Below are 18,332 nucleotides of genomic sequence, written 5' to 3'. Positions count from 1 at the left end.
GGTTAGTCATTCCGAAAGGACCCTGTGTCTTTCTTTGCATGTGTTGTACCCAGTTAACCCTGCTCTATTCAACCTTGTAAGCAGAGCATGGGAATCCCGCTCTGTGGCCCCATACCATAGCCAATTCCAAGAGTCTTGCACTCAGATACTTTAATTGGTCCTGCCTCTTCCTGACTCCCAGGTGACAGCTACAGATCCCCCTCGTGGCTTCTGGGGCTCACCTGTTGTAGTCCATGATTGTGTTGAGCCGGTGGGCGATGGTCAGTACAGTGCAGTCTTCAAACTGGGTACGAATGGTGCCCTGGATGAGGTCATCAGTCTCCAGGTCAATGGCAGCAGTGGCCTCGTCTAAAACCAGGACTCGGCTCTTTCGGAGCAGGGCTCGGGCCAGGCACACGAGCTGCCTCTGGCCAACACTGAGAAAGAAGGCAGGTGTTTCCAGCTAGGTGCCCAAGCTACCTTCCTCCTCTCCAAAATGTCTGTCTCCACTCCTTCTCAACAGCCTGGGACTGGTTGTCTATCTTTCCTGGTTCTGCCACAGATCTCCAGGAGCAGGGACAAGGGCTTGTACCATAATGAGGCACCTAGAGGGCTAGAGTCAGAGCCAAACACCACTGTGACGGCTCTGTTGTAAATATCCTCAGGTTTTTTCTTCCTGTGCTTCCTTCCCGACCACTTTACAACTAGTGCCACTGTGTGCCTTCAGTGCATGATATCAGCCAATCACACTTAGTAAGAACATATTGGTATTGCTCTTCCTAGATATTTACATACAAGCCACTCACGCCATCTCGCTAAAACTATGATTATACCATTCTGACAGTCATCTCCTACCCACACAGGGAATAGAGACTATGGCTCTATTTGGGAGACATGTAAGGGAAGAACCTGGGGACTCCCGGACTGTGAACCAGGAGAGCTAATTCTTATCTTTCACCTCTGGCCTTGAAAGCCAGAACCAGTAAACAAAGGAAGGCTGTGTTCCCAACCACAGAGGCCACAGCAATGCACCCCCCCCCACACACACACACACTTACATACACACACCCAAGGACAAATACCTCAACCCTTCCCAGAGGGGTGAGTCACAGCCAGAGTAAAGACCGGCCTCCCTCCCTGGCCTCTTCCCGCAACTAATGAAGGTTTTGGCAGCAGCATGAGCTGCCAGATAGAACTCAGGGCTGATTAATGGTGGGCCTGGCACAGGATGCAGGTTATACTTAAAGTGACCACAATCTCACTGAGGGAGAAGGAGGGACCATTTCTGTCTCTGATCCTGGTGTAAAGGGCTACAAACATTCTGGGGGAAGTGCTGGGGACCAACAGACAGCCAAGAGCTCTAGAGGCAGGGATTGGAGAACCCCTACTGCCACCAGCCACGCCCCCATGTGCTTATGTAAGTAAAAGCCAATTAAAGGTACACATTTACCCTTACGGATTTTTTGGAGGGGAAAAGAAGGTGCTGTACTGGGAATTGAACCCAGACCTCACATTCACTAAGCAAGAGCTGTATCTCCAGCCAAGGCTGGACTTGAACTTTGAATTCTTTTGGGGTGACTAGTTGGGATTACAGGCGTGTGTCATCAGACCCACACCACACGTTTTCGATTGGAGGATTGGAGAGAGCCTTGTGATGAAGCAAGGACAGTAATGGGGACAAGTCTCACATTTCCCTGAGTCCCTTGCCCTGTGTCTGGCTGCTCATGCAATTTTGGGCAAGTAATTCCATTTCTATTTCCGGTCCATGGGGCAACAGTAAAGATTAAATGGGATGGTGGAGGCCAAAGTACTTTGAATACTGCAAAACACTAAGCACTGGTCAGATGTGACCTTTTGTTTGTTTGTTTCAGGTTTTGAAACATGAGTATGTGCTGAATATCAAGATGGGGGGAAAAGGGTTAGAAATGTAGGTCACGGCAGAGTGTTTCTGAGCATGTGCAAGGTCTTGGGTTCCACCCCAGCACCAAAAGGAAAGAGTAAGAAAGGAAGAGAGGGCAAAAAGGGGACAGAACTTGTTGACACTTCACAGGAGTGCATGTAGGCTAAGTGCTTCTCAGCAGAAAAGACCCAAGACTACTTCCTTCAAAGTGTAGCCGCTGACTGGCCGCATCTGGCTCTCTCAGACTTGAAATTTTAGCTACTTTGGACAGAGCTGTACTTAAAGTGGAAAATACAACCAGGTGTGGTATCTCAGGAGGTAGAGGCAGGGAGAGAAGGAAAGAGGGAGGGAGGGGGAGGGGGAAGGGGAGAAAAAGAGGGAGAGAGAGAGGAAGAAGAAGAGGGAGAGAGGGAAAGGGAGAGGGAGATAAGTTAGGGAGAGGGAGATAAGTTAGGGAGAGGGAGAGGGGAGGGGAGGGGGAGGGGGAGGGGGAGGGGGAGGGGGAGAGGGAGAGGGAGAGGGAGAGGGAGAGGGAGAGGGAGAGGGAGAGGGAGAGGGAGAGGGAGGGGGAGAGGGAGAGGGAGAGAAGCAGAGAGAGAGGCAGAGGCAAGATCTCTCTGTGAGTTTTAGTCTAGCCTGGTCTACATAGCAAATTCTAGGACAGCCAGGGCTACTTACATAGAGAGATCTTATCTAAAAAAATCAAACAAAACCAACAACAACAAAACAAAACAGGAAAATGGAAAATACATACAGGATTCTAAACTGTAAAAAAAAAAAAAAAAAAAAACAGCAAAATGCAAAATATCATAACGACTTCCTTCTTTTTTTTTTTTTTGACAAAGACTCATCATGTAGCCCAGAGTAGCTTTACATTTAAGATAATCTCCCTGTTTCAGCCTCCCAAGGTCTGGGATGAGAAGCACAAATCACCTAATAGCTTTTATACTGATGGGTAAATGAATGTTATTTTAGATACATTATCCTGAATCAAATGTGCTCTTAGAATTTATTCCAGGGCCTGTTTAGTCAGGTCAGTGTTCTCAACCTGTGAGTTGCAATCCCTTTGGGGGCCGCATATCAGTTATCCTTCATATCAGACATTTACATTTTGATTTATAATAACAAGGGTTTGTGAAGTAGCAACAAAAATAATTTTATGATTGGGGGCCACCACAATGTGAGGAACTATATTAAAGGGTGGTATCGTTAGGAGGGCTGAGAACGCGTGAGTCAGATGGTTCAGTGAATAAAGGTGCTGGCCACTGGAACTGACGATCTGACTTTGATCTCCATAACCCACATCTTAGAAGGAGAGAACCAGCTCCTGTAAGTGATACACATGAGTACCACTACACAAATACTTACAATTTTAAAAATATTTTATTCTATTGGGTATGGTGGTGCAGCCCTATAATTCTGAGCTCTAGGCTAGTCTGAACTACGTTGTGAGTCTGTCTCAAAAAAAAAAAATACCTTTTTGAGAAGGGGTATCACCATTGTGGTGGTTTGAATAGGCATGGCCCCCACAAGTCTATGTGTTTAAATGGTAGCCCATAGGGAGGGGCATTGTTAGGAGGTGTGGCCTTGTTGGAGTAAGTGAGTCACTGTTGGGGCAGAATTTGAGCTTATAAATGCTCAAACCATGCCCAGTGTAGAGGGCAGTCTTCCTTCTGGCTGCCTGTAGATCAAGATGTAGAACTCTTGGCTCCTCCACCACCGTGCCTGCCTGCACGCTGCCATGCTTCCTGCCGTGTGACAATGGACTAAACCTCTGAAACTGGAAACCAGCCCTAATTAAATGTTGGCCGGGTGGTGGTGGCGCACACCTTTAATCCCAGCTCGTGGGAGGCAGAAACAGGAAGAATTCTGAGTTCGAGGACAGTCTGGTCTACAGAGTGAGTTCCAGGACAGCCAGGACTACACAGAGAAACTCTGTCTCGAAAAACCAAAAAAAAAGAGTTGTCGTGGTCATGGTGTCTCTTCACAGCAATAGAAACTGTAACTAAGACAACTATGCTGCCCGTTAATGTGGTTACTAAAAAAATATATGTGCCAGCTGAGAATATACCTCAGACAAAACAACACCCCTGTGCAACTCTGGCTGAAGGGCCTGCCTGTGTGGATCAGTGGTCATCTGGTTTCTCTCCAGCACCCACAGGGTCCCCAGGGGCAGCATTCCTGACAGGTCCCCTCCCACACCTACCTGAGGTTATCCCCACCCTCGGCGCACTGGAAATCCAGGCCTGCTGGCTGAGTGCTCACAAATGTGCTCAGATGGGCTAGCTCCAGGGCCCTCCAGATGTCCTCCTCTGAATAACGGCCAAAGGGATCTAGGTTCATGCGCAGGGTGCCCGAGAACAGGATAGGGTCCTGGAGACATGAGAAGATCAGAGAGAAGTAGCTTAGATCCTATAAGGAGTCCCGGGAGCGTGAAGAAGAAGAAAAAAAAAACTCAAGCGGCTGCTCTCTGCTCTGCCCCAAGTTCTCCAGAAAGAGGACTTTACCAGGGTGATAAAAACCTGTGGGGGAGACATAAACCTCAGCTTGGCCAGTTACTAAGTCCCCTGCTAAAGCAGGAACCAGTGCCACTAATCTGACTGAAGTGTCTATTCAGAAAAAAACAAACAAACAAACAAACAAACAAAAACCCACTAAGGAGGCAGAAAAGGCTGTGCCATTTGGAACAATGAAACCAGGAGAGAAAGACAGGACACTTTAGCATTGCGGTGCTTGGGAGGAGCCTGTGGTCCTTCTCAGTTGCTAGTCCAGGAGCCCAGGGGCAATCCTGACTGGCCAAGGTGTCTGCCCTTCTAGATTTATGCCTGGGTAGCGCTTGTGTTGACTGTGCTCCCGATGTGGAGGCATTTCCTTAATCAGGCCCCAAGGTCCAGTTCTTAAGTTCCCGAAGGGTTTTGTTGGGGGGGGGGGGGCGGGGCGGGTACAACTGAGGACAGGACAGAGGGAGTTGGCGGAGAGCACGTGGGGGCGGGATGGACGGACAAGGGTTCAACACCATGGAAGACACAGGGATACACCGGGCTCAGCAGGCTTCTCTACCTGAGGGATGATGGTGAGCTGAGAACGCAGGTCATGGAGGCCAATGTGTGCCACATTGAGCCCATCGATGAAGATCTCACCCTTTGCGGCCTCCAGAATTCGGAATAGGCAGAGAGTCATGGAAGATTTGCCAGCCCCAGTGCGACCCACAATGCCTACCTGTGAGGCAAGGGAAAGAAAGGTTGTCAGGGGCACCTCCAGGTTTCCATCAGCAGCCAATAGATATCCCGGTCCTCCCCACAAGGGCTTGATAGTGTCCCCAGGCACAAGTACCTTCTCCCCACCCTGCACATGCAGAGTCAAGTTCTTCAGCACCAACTCGAGGCCGGGGCGGTACCGAACTGAATAGTCCCGGAACTCCACCACCCCTCGCGTGGGCCAGCCTTCCGGAGCACGGTTGTTCTCTACCACCCAGGGAGCCTAGCGGGAGACAATTGGGTTCTCCTGTTCACATCAGGGTGATAGCATCCAAGCCCTCCCCTACTGTTCAGCCCCACCTCTTTCTAGACACCTCAATCTTCACCCACCGTGGTCCCTTGGGGGAGGCCTGGCACCCTGTAGTTCAGTGAATCATTACATCCTTTGACTTTTTTCATAAAAGAAACCCAGGGACTCAGGCAAACATGTTAGCCCTTTGATTTCGCTCCCCTAAGTGCTTCCTCAAAATCTTGCAGTCCTGCCCCTGATGTTCTGAGGGTCTCTCCCTGCCTGCATTAGCTGCCCCCCCCTTTTGTCATATTTATTTATTCTTTATTCCTAAGTGTCACCAGTGAGACACAGCTCTTGTTCTGGAAGGCTTTTGTTCCAGCTTGCACAGGAGCACATATGATCTATACATAAGCCAGTCTATAGTGAAACAAGTGAGCTCTTGGGCCCAGATAAATCTGGTGTTGCTGGTCTATGCATTATTCAAGATATGACAGAGGTAACCTGAAGGAGTTGAGGGAAAAGGCAGGTGGCTATCTGGAGGAAGCACGCACGACTGACAGGAATAGCTTTGGCTGTTTGTGTTCTGAGTACAGGGACAGGTACTCTGTCACCTCCCAAGTGCTGGTATTATAGGTTTGAGCCACCACACCAGGGTTATTTAGCAGCAGGGATAGAACCAGGGCTTGGTGCGTGGGGCTCTTCCAAGAATGGGAACCTATGTGGCTGGCTCAGGCTGCACACCCATGAAGCCAACCTAGCTTCTGGATAGGGAAGCCAGACAGTAGGCAATGAAAGCTGCAGAGGAATGTGGGCACGGTGGCACACACCCAGAATGACAATCCTCAGGAGACAGGAGTAGGATTTCGAGTTTGAGCTAAATAGTAAGACTGTTTCCAAAAACCCAAGGGTTAGGGATGTAACTCAGTGGCAGAATGCTTGTCTAGCATCTGTGAGGTCCTGGGTTCCAGGGCCAGCACTGGGAAAGGAGGAAAAGAGGAAGAGGAGAGGAGAAGGAGAAGAAAGGGAGATCTGGAATGGAAGGGGGAGAGAGAAAGAAGAGAGAGTGGAGAAGGGGAGGGGAAAGGAGAAGGAAGGAAGGGGATGGGGAGGAAGGGGGAGGGAGTAGGGAGCAGCGAAACCAACAACAGCAGTTCATACAGATAGCTCTGTCCAGGAGATGCCAAAGGCAGACGTGGACATGAGGACTGAGAGCAGCCTCCTTTGGAATAAAGCAACTAGTTGTGTGCATACGCAGGACATGTTGGCTGTAGAGAGACACAGAGACATGGATAGCTCAGGAATCAGGTGTAGGGTGGGGGAGGTAGAGTTAGCATGGAGGCCAGGTTGTTACGGGAAGGGGAGCAAGTAAGTGTGTGTGTGTGTGTGTGTGTGTGTGTGTGTGTGTGTGTGTCGGGGGGGGGGGGGGTTGTCGGTGAAGGTCTACCAACACACCCTAGCCCTGGATCACAGAAAATCCCAAATGGAAGAGCGGGTGGTTTCATCTGGATGTAGTTGATGTTCAGTCAGAATAAGGGTTCTTGAAAGAGAGCAGCGGTCTCTTAGACTGGAGACAGGTAGGCTATGAGCAAGATGTTTTCCTGGAAAGCAGGCTGCAGCAGGTAAGATCTAGGATAAGGAGGGAGTAGAACGTGTATAGATCACAGCTTTAAATGAATTCATGGGGCTGGAGAGATGGCTCAGTGGTTAAGAGCACTGACTGCTCTTCCAGAGGTTCTGAGTTCAATTCCCAGCAACCACATGGTGGCTCACAACCATCTGTAATGGGATCTGATGCCTTCTTTTGGTGTGTGACAGTGACAGTGTACTCATATACATAAATCTTGTTTGTTTGTTTGTTTGTTTGTTTTTCGAGACAGGGTTTCTCTGGGTAGCCCTGGCTGTCCTGGGACTCACTCTGTAGACCAGGCTGGCCTCGAACTCAGAAATCCGCCTGCCTCTGCCTCCCGAGTGCTAGGATTAAAGGCGTGCGCCACCACTGCCTGGCCATAAAACAAATCTTAAAGAAAGGAAGGAAGCAAGCAGGAGCACATACTTCTTGGGACATGAAGCAGGGATACCAGGGGGAGAGGGTGGTGAGGAACTTGAAGGAACAGTAGTGATTTTGTTCACAACATACATGCAGGTATGTTGTGGACAGGTGGGCTCAGATGGGGTGGGGATCTGTAGGCGAGGATGGGCAGGGGTTGAGAGCATCCCCTGGTGGAGCAAAGATAGAATCTAGACTATCTACGGGAGGTGAAAAGACAGGAGTTGATGGGAAGCAAAGGGAGATCAGAGGGCTGGAATCTCATACAGGGCAGAGCACTGTGAGCAAGCGTGGACCACACACCATCGGGGGTTGAAAAATGGGCTACCTGACACTAAGGGCTTGGGGACGGTGCAGCTTCTGGGCATAAAGAGGTCTGGAACTATGACCTCTTTGGAGAAAAATCTATACCCACCTAGGAGAGAACAATTCTTTTTTCCCTAGAAAAGGGCACGCTACCCTGCCTCTGTTCCTTTGGCTGGCCTCTTTGGCTGGAATGTGATTTCCCAGCCCCGCCCCTACATCACCTCATCTGTCAAAGTGTGCACATCCTCTGATTGTCACTTACTCCGGGATATCCCAGCTGAACCACCTCTTCTAGCTGCCCTGTGTGCAGCCCCAGAGCCTTGACATCTATATGCCATGTGCCCACCCACCCCTGGCTTAGAGTCTCTTGCTCAACTCTGAGCTCTCTACTCCTAGTATCAACCATGGCCTGATACTCTGAGAGTTGGATAGATGGGTGGATGGATGGATGGATGGATGGATGGGTGGGTGGGTGGATGGATGGATGGATGGATGGGTGGGTGGATGGATGAATGGGTTGGTGGATGGATGGATGGATGGGTGGGTGGATGGATGAATGGGTTGGTGGATGGATGGATGGATGGGTGGGTGGATGGATGAATGGGTTGGTGGATGGATGGATGGATGGATGGATGGGTGGATGGATGGGTGGATGGATGAATGGGTTGGTGGGTGGGTGGATGGATGGGTGGGTGGGTGGATGGATGGATGGATGGGTGGGTAGGTGGATGGATGGATGGATGGATGGATGGATGGATGAATGGGTTGGTGGATGGATGGATGGATGGATGGATGGATGGATGAATGGGTGGATGGATGAATGGGTTGGTGGGTGGGTGGATGGATGGGTGGGTGGGTGGATGGATGGATGGATGGGTGGGTAGGTGGATGGATGGATGGATGGATGGATGGATGGATGGATAGATGGGTAGATGGATGGGTGGATGGATGGATGGATGGATGGATAGATGGGTGGATGGATGAATGGGTGGGTGGGTGGGTGGGTGGGTGGGTGGGTGGGTGGATGGGTGGATGGATGGATGGATAGATGGGTGGATGGATGAATGGGTGGGTGGGTGGGTGGGTGGATGGGTGGATGGATGGATGGATAGATGGGTGGATGGATGAATGGGTGGGTGGGTGGGTGGATGGATGGATGGGTGGGTAGGTGGATGGATGGATGGATGGATGGATGGGTGGATGGGTGGATGGATAGATGGGTAGATGGATGGGTGGATGGATAGATGGGTAGATGGATGGGTGGATGGATGTCACTTAAACAGCTAGCCTTGTAATGCAGTGATTACAGGCCACTAAGCATCCTTCCTCCAGTCATCCAGCACCCTCTGCTGCAGGGCTCCTCCTCTTGGAACTCACCTCAGTCTCTGTCTTAGAGTATTCCTTGACTCTCTCCACGGCTATGATATTAGACTCCAAGTCAGATATCATCCGTATCATCCAGTTCAAAGCCATGGTCACCTGAGCAGAGGAACTGTGTTATAGGAGAAGCCCAGCACTAGCTTTCTCTCTCTTTTTTTTCTCCCTTCTACTTTGGTTTTTCGAGACAGGATTTCCCTGTGTAGCCCTGGCTGTTCTGGAATTTACTCTGTAGACCAGGCTGGCCTCGAACTCAGGAGTGTGCCTGCTTCTGCCTTCCGAATGCTGGGACTAAAGGCGTGCACCACCATACTTTATCTGCTCCTGACTTTATCTCTTGATCAGTGGAATCCCATTCCATCTACAGGTGTATGCTGACTCGGCGTCTCATCACAACTGTGCCTCAGGCAGTGACAATGCAGACCTGGAGAAGGACAGTCGCTCTCAGTGCTTCTCAAACGTTAATATGTATTAGTCTTTCTCTGAGCATACGGTCAAAACGCAGTGTGTGAGTCAGTAGCTCTGAGACTCTTCATTCCGAACATGCTCCCGGAATATGTCAGTGTGGCCAGTCCAAGGACTATCGTGTGTTACCAAGAAGCCTTGACAGAAATGCAGAGTTCAAGCTGGGGCTCAGAACTGAACCTCGTGAATGAGGATGAACATTTTAACAAGATCTCCAAATGAGTCACATGCACATTAAGGTTTGAGCAGATGGGCCTGTCAGCCCCGGTTTTGTTTACCGATGCATTCAGATCTGAGCCACCTGAGACCTCGACAATGTGATTTGCTTTACAAAAATCCCATTTGCAGATTGTATAACTCTTTGACCATGCAGGCTGGTGTCAGGGTGACCTCCAATTCCAGGCTCCAGTCACCTGATCTGCTTACAGTCATCCCTTCTATCTCCACATCCACGGGGCATTGGTTCTGGGACCCTGACATATACCTAAATCCTCCTATGTTCCAGCCCTTGGCATAAAATTGTGTATGATTCACAGGGGAGCCACTAAGAGCCTCCTGATGCGGTAAATGGTCTCTAGATCACTTAAGGTGCCTAACACAATGCTTTCCTGTCACTTCCCTTGCATGGATTCAGAGCAACAATAAAGTCATCTTCGTTTTTGTTTGTATTCTGGTTGTTTTTTTTTTTTTTTTTTTTTTCAGAAGCTTCAGGAATTTTTTTTTTTTCAGATTGTTTTGGGAGAGGTTTTGTTTTATTTTGTTTTGAGAAAGGATCTCACTCTGTAGGCCAGACTGGCATTGAATTCACAGTAATCCTCCTGCCTCTGCTTCCTCCCAAGTGCCAGGATTCCAGGCACACACCATGGTTCCCAGCCTTTTCAGGGGTTTTCTACCTGCAGTTGGTTGATTCTTCAGTGAGGAGGCCAAGGACATATAGAGTTGGCTGGAGCTTCCCTGAAGGCGTGCACCACATCATGTAGTCTGGCCACACACGTCCTGTGTTCACACCTCAGTCAGGTTGACCCACATCTTACCTGGACGTGACAGTTCTGTGTGGCCCAGGCTCCCAAGATCATTTCTTCAAGATCTCAGACAGAAATTTCTTAAGAGTCTGGGTACCTTCTCGCCCTCCCTTCTTTTCCTTCCTTCCTTCTTTCCTGTACTTGGGTTTGAACCTAGGGCCTTGCACATGCTAGGCAAATGTTCTCCCAATGGACTACATCTCCCTGCCTCTTGCCACCCTTTCTTCCTCCTGCCAGGAAGGCCTCCCCAGCCTCCTTTGCTGGCAGTGCCTGGCTGAGAGAGCCAGGGCTTGGAGAACCAAGCTGGGGCTGACCTGCCTGTGGAGGAGAGGAGGATACTCAGCCAGCCAATGCCGGTGAGCCTCTGTCTCAGTGGTGGCCCTGCCTAGAGTTCCAGACCCTGCCTTACCTGTAAGGCATAGGACACAGAAAGACCCACAAGCCCCGGATTCAAGTTGTTTCTCCCGATCACTGCAAACAGTGCGGCAAAGAGCACCACGCAGTTCCCCACGAACTCCACGTGGACACCCAGCCATCTGTAGGGACCAATAGGGAAGAAATGAACAAGAACGGGGATTGCCCGAGCCCACCCAGAACCAAAGAGTGCCCGTGGGCACCTGTAAAGGAAAGGGAGGTTCCTGACCGGTTGGAGGCGATGTAGGGGTAGCTGCTCTTCTGGTTGTTGTCCACCTTAGTATCACTGAGGACCTTGAAGTCTTGGACTCGGCCATAGGCCCGAATGACACTGCTGCCCGCTACTGTCTCCGAAAAGTGGGAGAAGATGGGCGAGCGGCTGATGGATTCCAGACGCTTTAGCTGCCGTGATGTTGCCACATAGAAGCGCTGGCCGGGGATGGGAAGAGAACTCCAGTCAGGAATGTCATCTAGCCACTAACTCAGCCCTGCATGTCCTCCAAACAATCTCCTGTGCTTCTTCCTCCTGGCCCTGTTCTTCCCAGAAGCCTTGCTGTCTTTTCCTAAGCTCCTTTGGAGAACAGATTCCAGACATACATTATTCACGTCTCCTCTGATCAGCTTTGCTAAGTCAGTCAGCCAGGCCACCTCTTCCGTGAAGCTCTCTCTGATTCCCTATGCCCTCCTGTCTCATAATCATTTACAGCCCATGATGCCATCTTGTTTCACCTCCAAGCAAAGAGATTTCTTGTTCTACTTAAAGATCCTAGATATGTGATCATATTCAGATTACTTTGCAGAGATAATTTTGTATCTTTTTTTTTCCCCCTGAAAGTGTGCCACTTACCCTACCTAGTTGTTTAAGGGCTAATCCCACAAAACTATGGTTCTGCCTTTATCTTCCAGCCTGTGTTCTGTGGGTCCCAAGACAGCCAGGCCCACACAGGATGGGTCTGCAGGAGGCTCTTTACCCAGAGGCTGCACTTCTGGCTCCTTGTAGGAACAGATCACCTCCCCAAGAGAAAGACTCCGGTGATCGCAAGCTGTCTCTGAACTCTAAGTGGCTCCAGTGACACAAATACATGTTAGTAGCATGCATACAAAGAACAGGGTCTCCCAAATCATTAACGGTGATTTACTCAAATAATACCAATAGGTATAAAAGACACTGAGGAGAAAGCTCACTCAGTAGAATGCATGTCACACAAGCATGGACACCTGAATTAAGATTCCCAGCACCCACAAGAAAAATCCAGGCATGGCAGTGCACACCTGTAACCCCTGCCCTGGGGAGGTGGGGAAGGCAGATCCTTGAAGTTCACTGGTCAGTCAGCCTAGTTTGGATAGATGGAGCTCTACATCCAGTGAGATATTCTGTCTCAGAAAATAGTGGGACATGATTGAGGAAGACACCTGACATCGACACCTCTGGCCTTCACAAATGCACACTTATGCGCACACACAGACATGTATGTGCACATATACATGCCCCCCCCACACACACATCCTACACATAAATAAATAAGACACAGCCAATCGGAAAGAGCCCCAGGGCTGCCAGTTTATGAACTCACATTTCATCCTCACATTATCCCTATGAAGTAGATGCTAAGAGTCTATTTTTCAAATTAGATAAGTGGATTTCAAGGATGTAAACCAACTGACTACAGTCCCTGATCCAATCCACGGACAACCCCGCCTACAAAAGTGCCTGACCCACATCAGAGGCTCCACCAACGCTCCCCAACCCCAACACCACCACACTCCCTACCCACTCCAGAGCTCCACCTGCCCCACTGGCTTCAGCACCCCATCCATCCACGCTCGCACCTGCACAAAGCCATAGAGCACAGCCAGAGGCAGGACAACCACGATGAAGAGTGGTGTGCTGGCCACGATGACCACAATGGTGGAGATGGATGTGAAGAAGGCATTGAACAGCATGAGGATGGTGGGGGCTAGAACCTCGTCGATGACATATATGTCCTTGGAGAATCGGTTGAGGATGCGGCCCGAGGGCGTCGTGTCAAAGAAGGACTGAGGCGAACGAATCTTGTTGTGCAACAGAGCTGCGTGCAGCACGCGGGCAGCCTGGATAGCGCCAACCACCATGGTGAAGGCTGAGAGCATGACCAGGAGTCCTTATTGGGAGAGAGACAGAGGGTGAGTCACTCACCCCAGAGGAGGAGGCCAGGATAGAAGGGAAGAATGAGACAGGGGATGGCCAGGTGGAATTATGGAGGTGCTGAGACATGGGTATGATATTGTGGCTAGGGGAGAGGAAGGGATGAGCACCCCGATGTGTTCACCTTGCAGTATTCCTAGGGCAGCGTAGACACCTAGCCTCACAGAGGTGTTGTTCTGCTGACCGTGTTCCACTGCATCGTTGCTCCAGGCACTGAGCCACACATTGGCTCCGATAGCAGCCGCGTTTTGGCCAGCATACAGGAGGCAGATAGATAGTGTGGTGCAGAGCCCCACAGACTTGGCATAATCCCAGTACACACTCAGCTTCACCTGTAAAGAGTGGCCACACCATCCTCACGAGCCCCAGGGACCCAATCATCTTCCCAGGCCCACGTCTGCCCAGCTCACATTGCCTGTCTCCACGGTCTCCTCTTGGATTAATGCACCAGTCTCCTTAGTCTTTGTCACAGGCATCTCCTTCTCCAATGAATTCATGTGTCTCCTGGGCACAGGCCGGTTCTGGCCCTCCCCTTCAGAAGACATGGAGCTCATCTCTCTGTGGAGACAACTGGTCAGACCCAGGCAGGAGACTACGGATACTCTCCCAGGACACGAGTAACAGGGAGAATGTCTACTTGTAGTCTCCCTGCCGGTGTTCGGGGGGCCCTGAGGTAGCCTGCTGGGGCCTTGAGAACTCTTGGAAATCTACCTCATGAACTGCTTGCGGACCTCGTATATGGCTGGCTCATTGTCCGTCAGGTCTGTGTGGGTGCTGAGTGTGTCTTCAAGCAGAAGCACCTCCTCATTTGCATTTTGCAAGGCTGCAGCAGGAAAGGAAAAGCACAGAGGCTGACTGACTGTTCTTTTGGGCAGCCCTTGAGAGCCCATCCTCCATGCTGGTCGGGGGGTCTGGATGGACAGGCAGGGAGCAGGAGAGGGTTTGAAAGGCTAGCTAGAAAAAAATGGGTCTAGGCAATGCAAACCAAACCAAACCAAACCAAACCACACCACAATAACAAACAAAAAACAAACAAAAACCTTCCCTTTGGAGATTGTAGAGGAGGGGTCTCAAAAGCCTGAAAACTTGGCTCCAAAGTCAGTCTGGCTGACTTTAAATCCTACTTTCTTGATGGCAGCAGGACCTCAGGCAGCCATAGTCAAGAGTAATAATCATAGATAGCTCATGGCTCTGCCAGCCATAGGATTAAAGAAAGGATGTGTGTCCTTGGTTTATCACGGGGCGTGGCACTTGGAAGATGCTCATGCAGGTTGCTGTCTATCTGGTATTAGTCAGGGACCAAGAGAAGGCCTGAGAGCTAGCTCAGAGGATGGAGGCAGGGAATTCTGCCTGGGTAACCTAGAGGGGAGACGGTGCCTTTGGAGAGCTCAGACACTGCCCTGGGGCTTCGTGGTGATAGACTCTACTAGCTGAAATAGTTTCAGGTCATAGCAATTATTTAACAAATCTTGTTGGTAAATAAACTATTTTGTCAAGTATATATACACTTGCAACACAATTTAACCATAAGACAGCTTCAGTATATATTCTGGGTCTGAGCTCGTGTGTCGGTTTCACACGACACGTGGGAAAATAGACTCTGAGACCCGTGCTGCTAATGCAGTTAGAGGGCAGAAGGTAGGATCTGAGAGCATCAGGTTCACCTATCACACACATGGCTCCCGTTTCCCAGAACAAGGTCCCCAGTACCACACTAGGCCAGCCCAGGGATACTTGGAAACCCCAGATGAGGTAGATGCTGGGAGAGGATGAGGGTTGGGAAGGCCAGGGATGGTGGGTAATAATTTTTGGCCACCTTCATGGTCCTCCTGGCCTTCATCTGGTGCATAGTTTCGGAGGAAGTTGGCAAAGGAGCCGTCATGCTGCAGGAGGGCCGAGTAGTGGCCCATCTCAGACACCTGTCCGTTAGCAAGCACAATGATAAAGTCCGTCTGGGGCAGGAAGCTGATGCCATGGGTTACCAGCACCCGAGTCTGTGGAGAAGGCAGCAAGCAGGCTTTGAGCTACAGCACCCTTGGGTATACCTCAAGCATTGACACAGAGCCATGAGGAGTCATAGGCCAGGCATATCCACAATGTATCCTACCCCAGCCAGCGCCTACTCAGCATCTCAGGGGTGTGTATCCCTATGGAATCCCGGTGATTCTACCCTGCTTCTCAGGTTCCTACATCTCCAGGTCTTCCCCACCCCCTTTAGCCTCCTATCTGTTCTCTCCCAGGACCAGATCTCATCTTAGCTGCTAGCCTCCTGTGTCCTCACCTTGCCTGCCAGCACACCTTCGGGTCCAATCACTTGGTCGAAGATATGCTTAGCCACATGAGAGTCCACAGCCGACAGTGGGTCATCCAGCAAAAAAATGTTGGCATCACTATAAACAGCTCGGGCCAAACTCACTCGTTGTCGCTGGCCCCCAGATAGGTTAATGCCCTAAAGGGAGGAGAAAGTGGGTGATCTGTGGTAGTAGAAGGGGTCAATTGGGCCCACGGGAGACAGAGACTGCTCATCATCACTCAGCAAGGCAGACTCCTGTACACATATTTCACAAGACACTTGCTCTCCACAAATCTGTAGCCCGTACAAAGCTGTAGCCCACGGAGGAACTGATGTTGGCTCTTAGAATCCTCTGGGGCACATGAGCCCAGTCAGTACCCTGCCCAGTTGGCTGCCCTGCCCAATGACAGTTTTCATGATAGACGTATGGACAAACTACAGGTCTATCCATAGACTGGAATCTTATTTCTTATTTAGCCTTAGAAGGAAAGAAATGCCGGCACATGCTACAGCAGGGATGAACTCTGAGCTCATTGGATCAACTGAAATAAACTGGACACAGAAAGGTAAATACAACACAACTGCACTCCCAGTGGTGTCTAGGGGAGCCAGATTCTGAAAAACAAAGTGATGGTTGCAGGTCTGGAGAAGGAAGAAGGATTGAGAGCTGTTCAATAAGCAGCAACGAGACAACAAGGTCTGAGTGACATTTGGAATGGCCAGGTTCTGGCAAGCATTGCCTAACACTGTGAATGTACACAACAGGGACTGAACTGGGCATGGAAACGATGATAAAGGTAGGTATATTTAATGTTAGGAGACCTTTAACTGAACTCTTTTAAGATTTCTTTCTTTCTTTCTTTCTTTCTTTCTTTATGTTATTTATATGATTACTCTGTAGCTGTCTTCAGACACACCAAGAGGCATCGGATCCCATTGCAGATGGTTATGAGCCACCATGTGGTTGCTGGGAATTGAACTCAGGACCTCTGGAAGAGCAGTCAGTGCTCTTAACCACCGAGCCATCTCTCCAGCCTCTTAACCAAACTCTTAAAAAGGAAATACTTTAAAAATAAAAACAAGGCATGGCAAGAGAGTGCAACAGAGAAAAAGGTACTTGCCACCAAAACTGTGAGGACCCGAGTTCGATTCCTGGTACCCAAAAGTAGAAGGAGAAAATGGACTCCATACACATGGTGTGGCACTTGTTTGTTCTCCCATGCACCTCTCTCAGTCATTAAGAGTCAGCTCAAGGGGCTGGTGATATAGCTCAAAGGTTAAGAGCACTGGCTGCTCTTCCAGAGGTCCTGAGTTCAATTCCCAGCAATGACATGGTGGCTTACAACTGTCTGTAATTGGATCTGATGCCATCTTCTGGAGTGTATAAAGACACATACTCATATACATAAAATAAGTAAGCAAATCTTAAAAAATAGAGTCAGCTCAAAAGTGATGCTTCTCCTTATACAGACCCTCTGCCTCCTGCCCTTCTTCTACCCTGCATAGACCTTTCCTTTGACCTTGGGAAATTCTGTGGTCTCTGTCTGTTCATGAGTTGTCCTCCCAGGAATAGAGAGAGATGCTTCCCCAGTTCCTGGCACAGAGCTGGGTATGATGGTTTACACAAACCCGTGTGTGCCTAAGGGAATCTGAGATTGGGCTCTGGCTAGCAGCCTCCTGAGCTGGCCCTTTGGGGATGAGAAGTTGGCTCCGTACCTTCTCTCCAATCTCTGTCTGGTCCCCACCAGGAAGCACATCTAGGTCAGCTAGCAGGGCACATGTCTCCAGAGCCTGTTGGTAGCGCTTGGGGTTCATGGGTTGGCCAAATAGCACATTTTCCTGAAGTGTGCAGTTCTGGATCCATGCCTGCTGGGGCACATAGGCCACAGAACCCTGGCCAATGAGGAGGGAGAAGGTATCTTAGGGTTTGCCTGAGGCTGGCCAGACTTTATGGCTTTCTAGGAAACCCTCCCCCTCTCACCTTTACAGACACCGCACCTTCCAGCTTCTCCATCTCTCCGAGTAAGGCAGACACCAGAGAAGACTTCCCGCAGCCTACAGGTCCCACCACAGCCACCAATGCCCCCTTTGGGATTTGAATGTTTAGGCTAGAAGCAAGGAGCCGCGGTCAGTGGTGAGGCTTGGGTTTGATCCAAGCCTTCCATCTGCAGACCCAAGGCCTCCTCCTTCCCGACACCACCCTGACAAAAGCAGGTTCTTTTTGCATTCCCTATCAAAGCCAGTGACAAGGAGAGAAAGGACTATGTTTGATCTGACCTCTGCCTGCTTTGGATAGCTGGCAAGTGAGTGAGAGAAGACAATGCTACCTGTGCAGGGTGGGTGGCAGGTCCCGGGCCCAGGTGAAGGTGCCGTTGTGTATGGTGATGGCGTAGCCTAGGAGGACCAAGATGCATAGGGGTCAATGAGTCTAGGACATCATCAGAAGAAGTCAGGGAGGCCTGGGAGGAGCTTGGGCAAGGGAGGGGATCCCTGGAGCACCGGCAGAGGGAGGAGCATGAGGAGCCCTCGGGGAGGGGTAAAGGAGAAGAACTGATTAACAGAGGGGCTACAGAGTTCAGAGAAGAGAGGGGGTCAGAGGAGTCTTAGAAAGCTTGGAGCAGGATTGCCCTGGAGTAAGAGTGTTGGGACCTGGGGAGATGGTCTTTCTTTCCACACACTGGGGGTCAAGTTCATCTTGGTTCAGGAAATCCTGGATCCGTTTCAGAGACACGCTGGTCTGCAGGAGGGCATGGATTAGCCTCACCATTGCTCCGTGGGTCCCCAACTTCTGGGGCTAAGCAGGGCTCTCTGGGGACCGACTTTACTAATGCTGGGACCCCCTCCTGTATCCAAGC

The 18,332-nt window shown here is 50.3% G+C and overlaps 1 protein-coding gene across 1 annotated transcript in view; it reads right to left on the bottom strand.

Moving 5' to 3' along the window:
- Abcc3 (ATP binding cassette subfamily C member 3) overlaps nt 1–18,332 on the bottom strand; it is a 50,831-nt gene that overhangs the window by 5,196 nt on the left and 27,303 nt on the right. Inside the window, exons 14-30 of the mRNA XM_034505317.2 lie at nt 18,127–18,214; nt 17,805–17,871; nt 17,459–17,585; nt 17,194–17,370; nt 15,466–15,633; nt 15,001–15,178; nt 13,896–14,007; nt 13,595–13,742; nt 13,309–13,516; nt 12,830–13,140; nt 11,229–11,428; nt 10,995–11,121; nt 9,099–9,200; nt 5,213–5,359; nt 4,940–5,098; nt 4,086–4,252; nt 222–416 (exon numbers count right to left, since the gene is read on the bottom strand). Of these exons, the coding sequence (XP_034361208.1) occupies nt 222–416; nt 4,086–4,252; nt 4,940–5,098; nt 5,213–5,359; nt 9,099–9,200; nt 10,995–11,121; nt 11,229–11,428; nt 12,830–13,140; nt 13,309–13,516; nt 13,595–13,742; nt 13,896–14,007; nt 15,001–15,178; nt 15,466–15,633; nt 17,194–17,370; nt 17,459–17,585; nt 17,805–17,871; nt 18,127–18,214 (2,681 nt within the window). The remainder of the gene's footprint in view (nt 1–221; nt 417–4,085; nt 4,253–4,939; nt 5,099–5,212; nt 5,360–9,098; nt 9,201–10,994; nt 11,122–11,228; nt 11,429–12,829; nt 13,141–13,308; nt 13,517–13,594; nt 13,743–13,895; nt 14,008–15,000; nt 15,179–15,465; nt 15,634–17,193; nt 17,371–17,458; nt 17,586–17,804; nt 17,872–18,126; nt 18,215–18,332) is intronic.

This window comes from Arvicanthis niloticus, chromosome 6 (assembly GCF_011762505.2).
Source record: "Arvicanthis niloticus isolate mArvNil1 chromosome 6, mArvNil1.pat.X, whole genome shotgun sequence".
In the NCBI taxonomy this organism is placed as follows: Eukaryota; Metazoa; Chordata; class Mammalia; order Rodentia; family Muridae; genus Arvicanthis; species Arvicanthis niloticus.
Note: the sequence above shows the minus strand (reverse complement) of the source record. Positions and strands in the feature narration are given on the sequence as shown.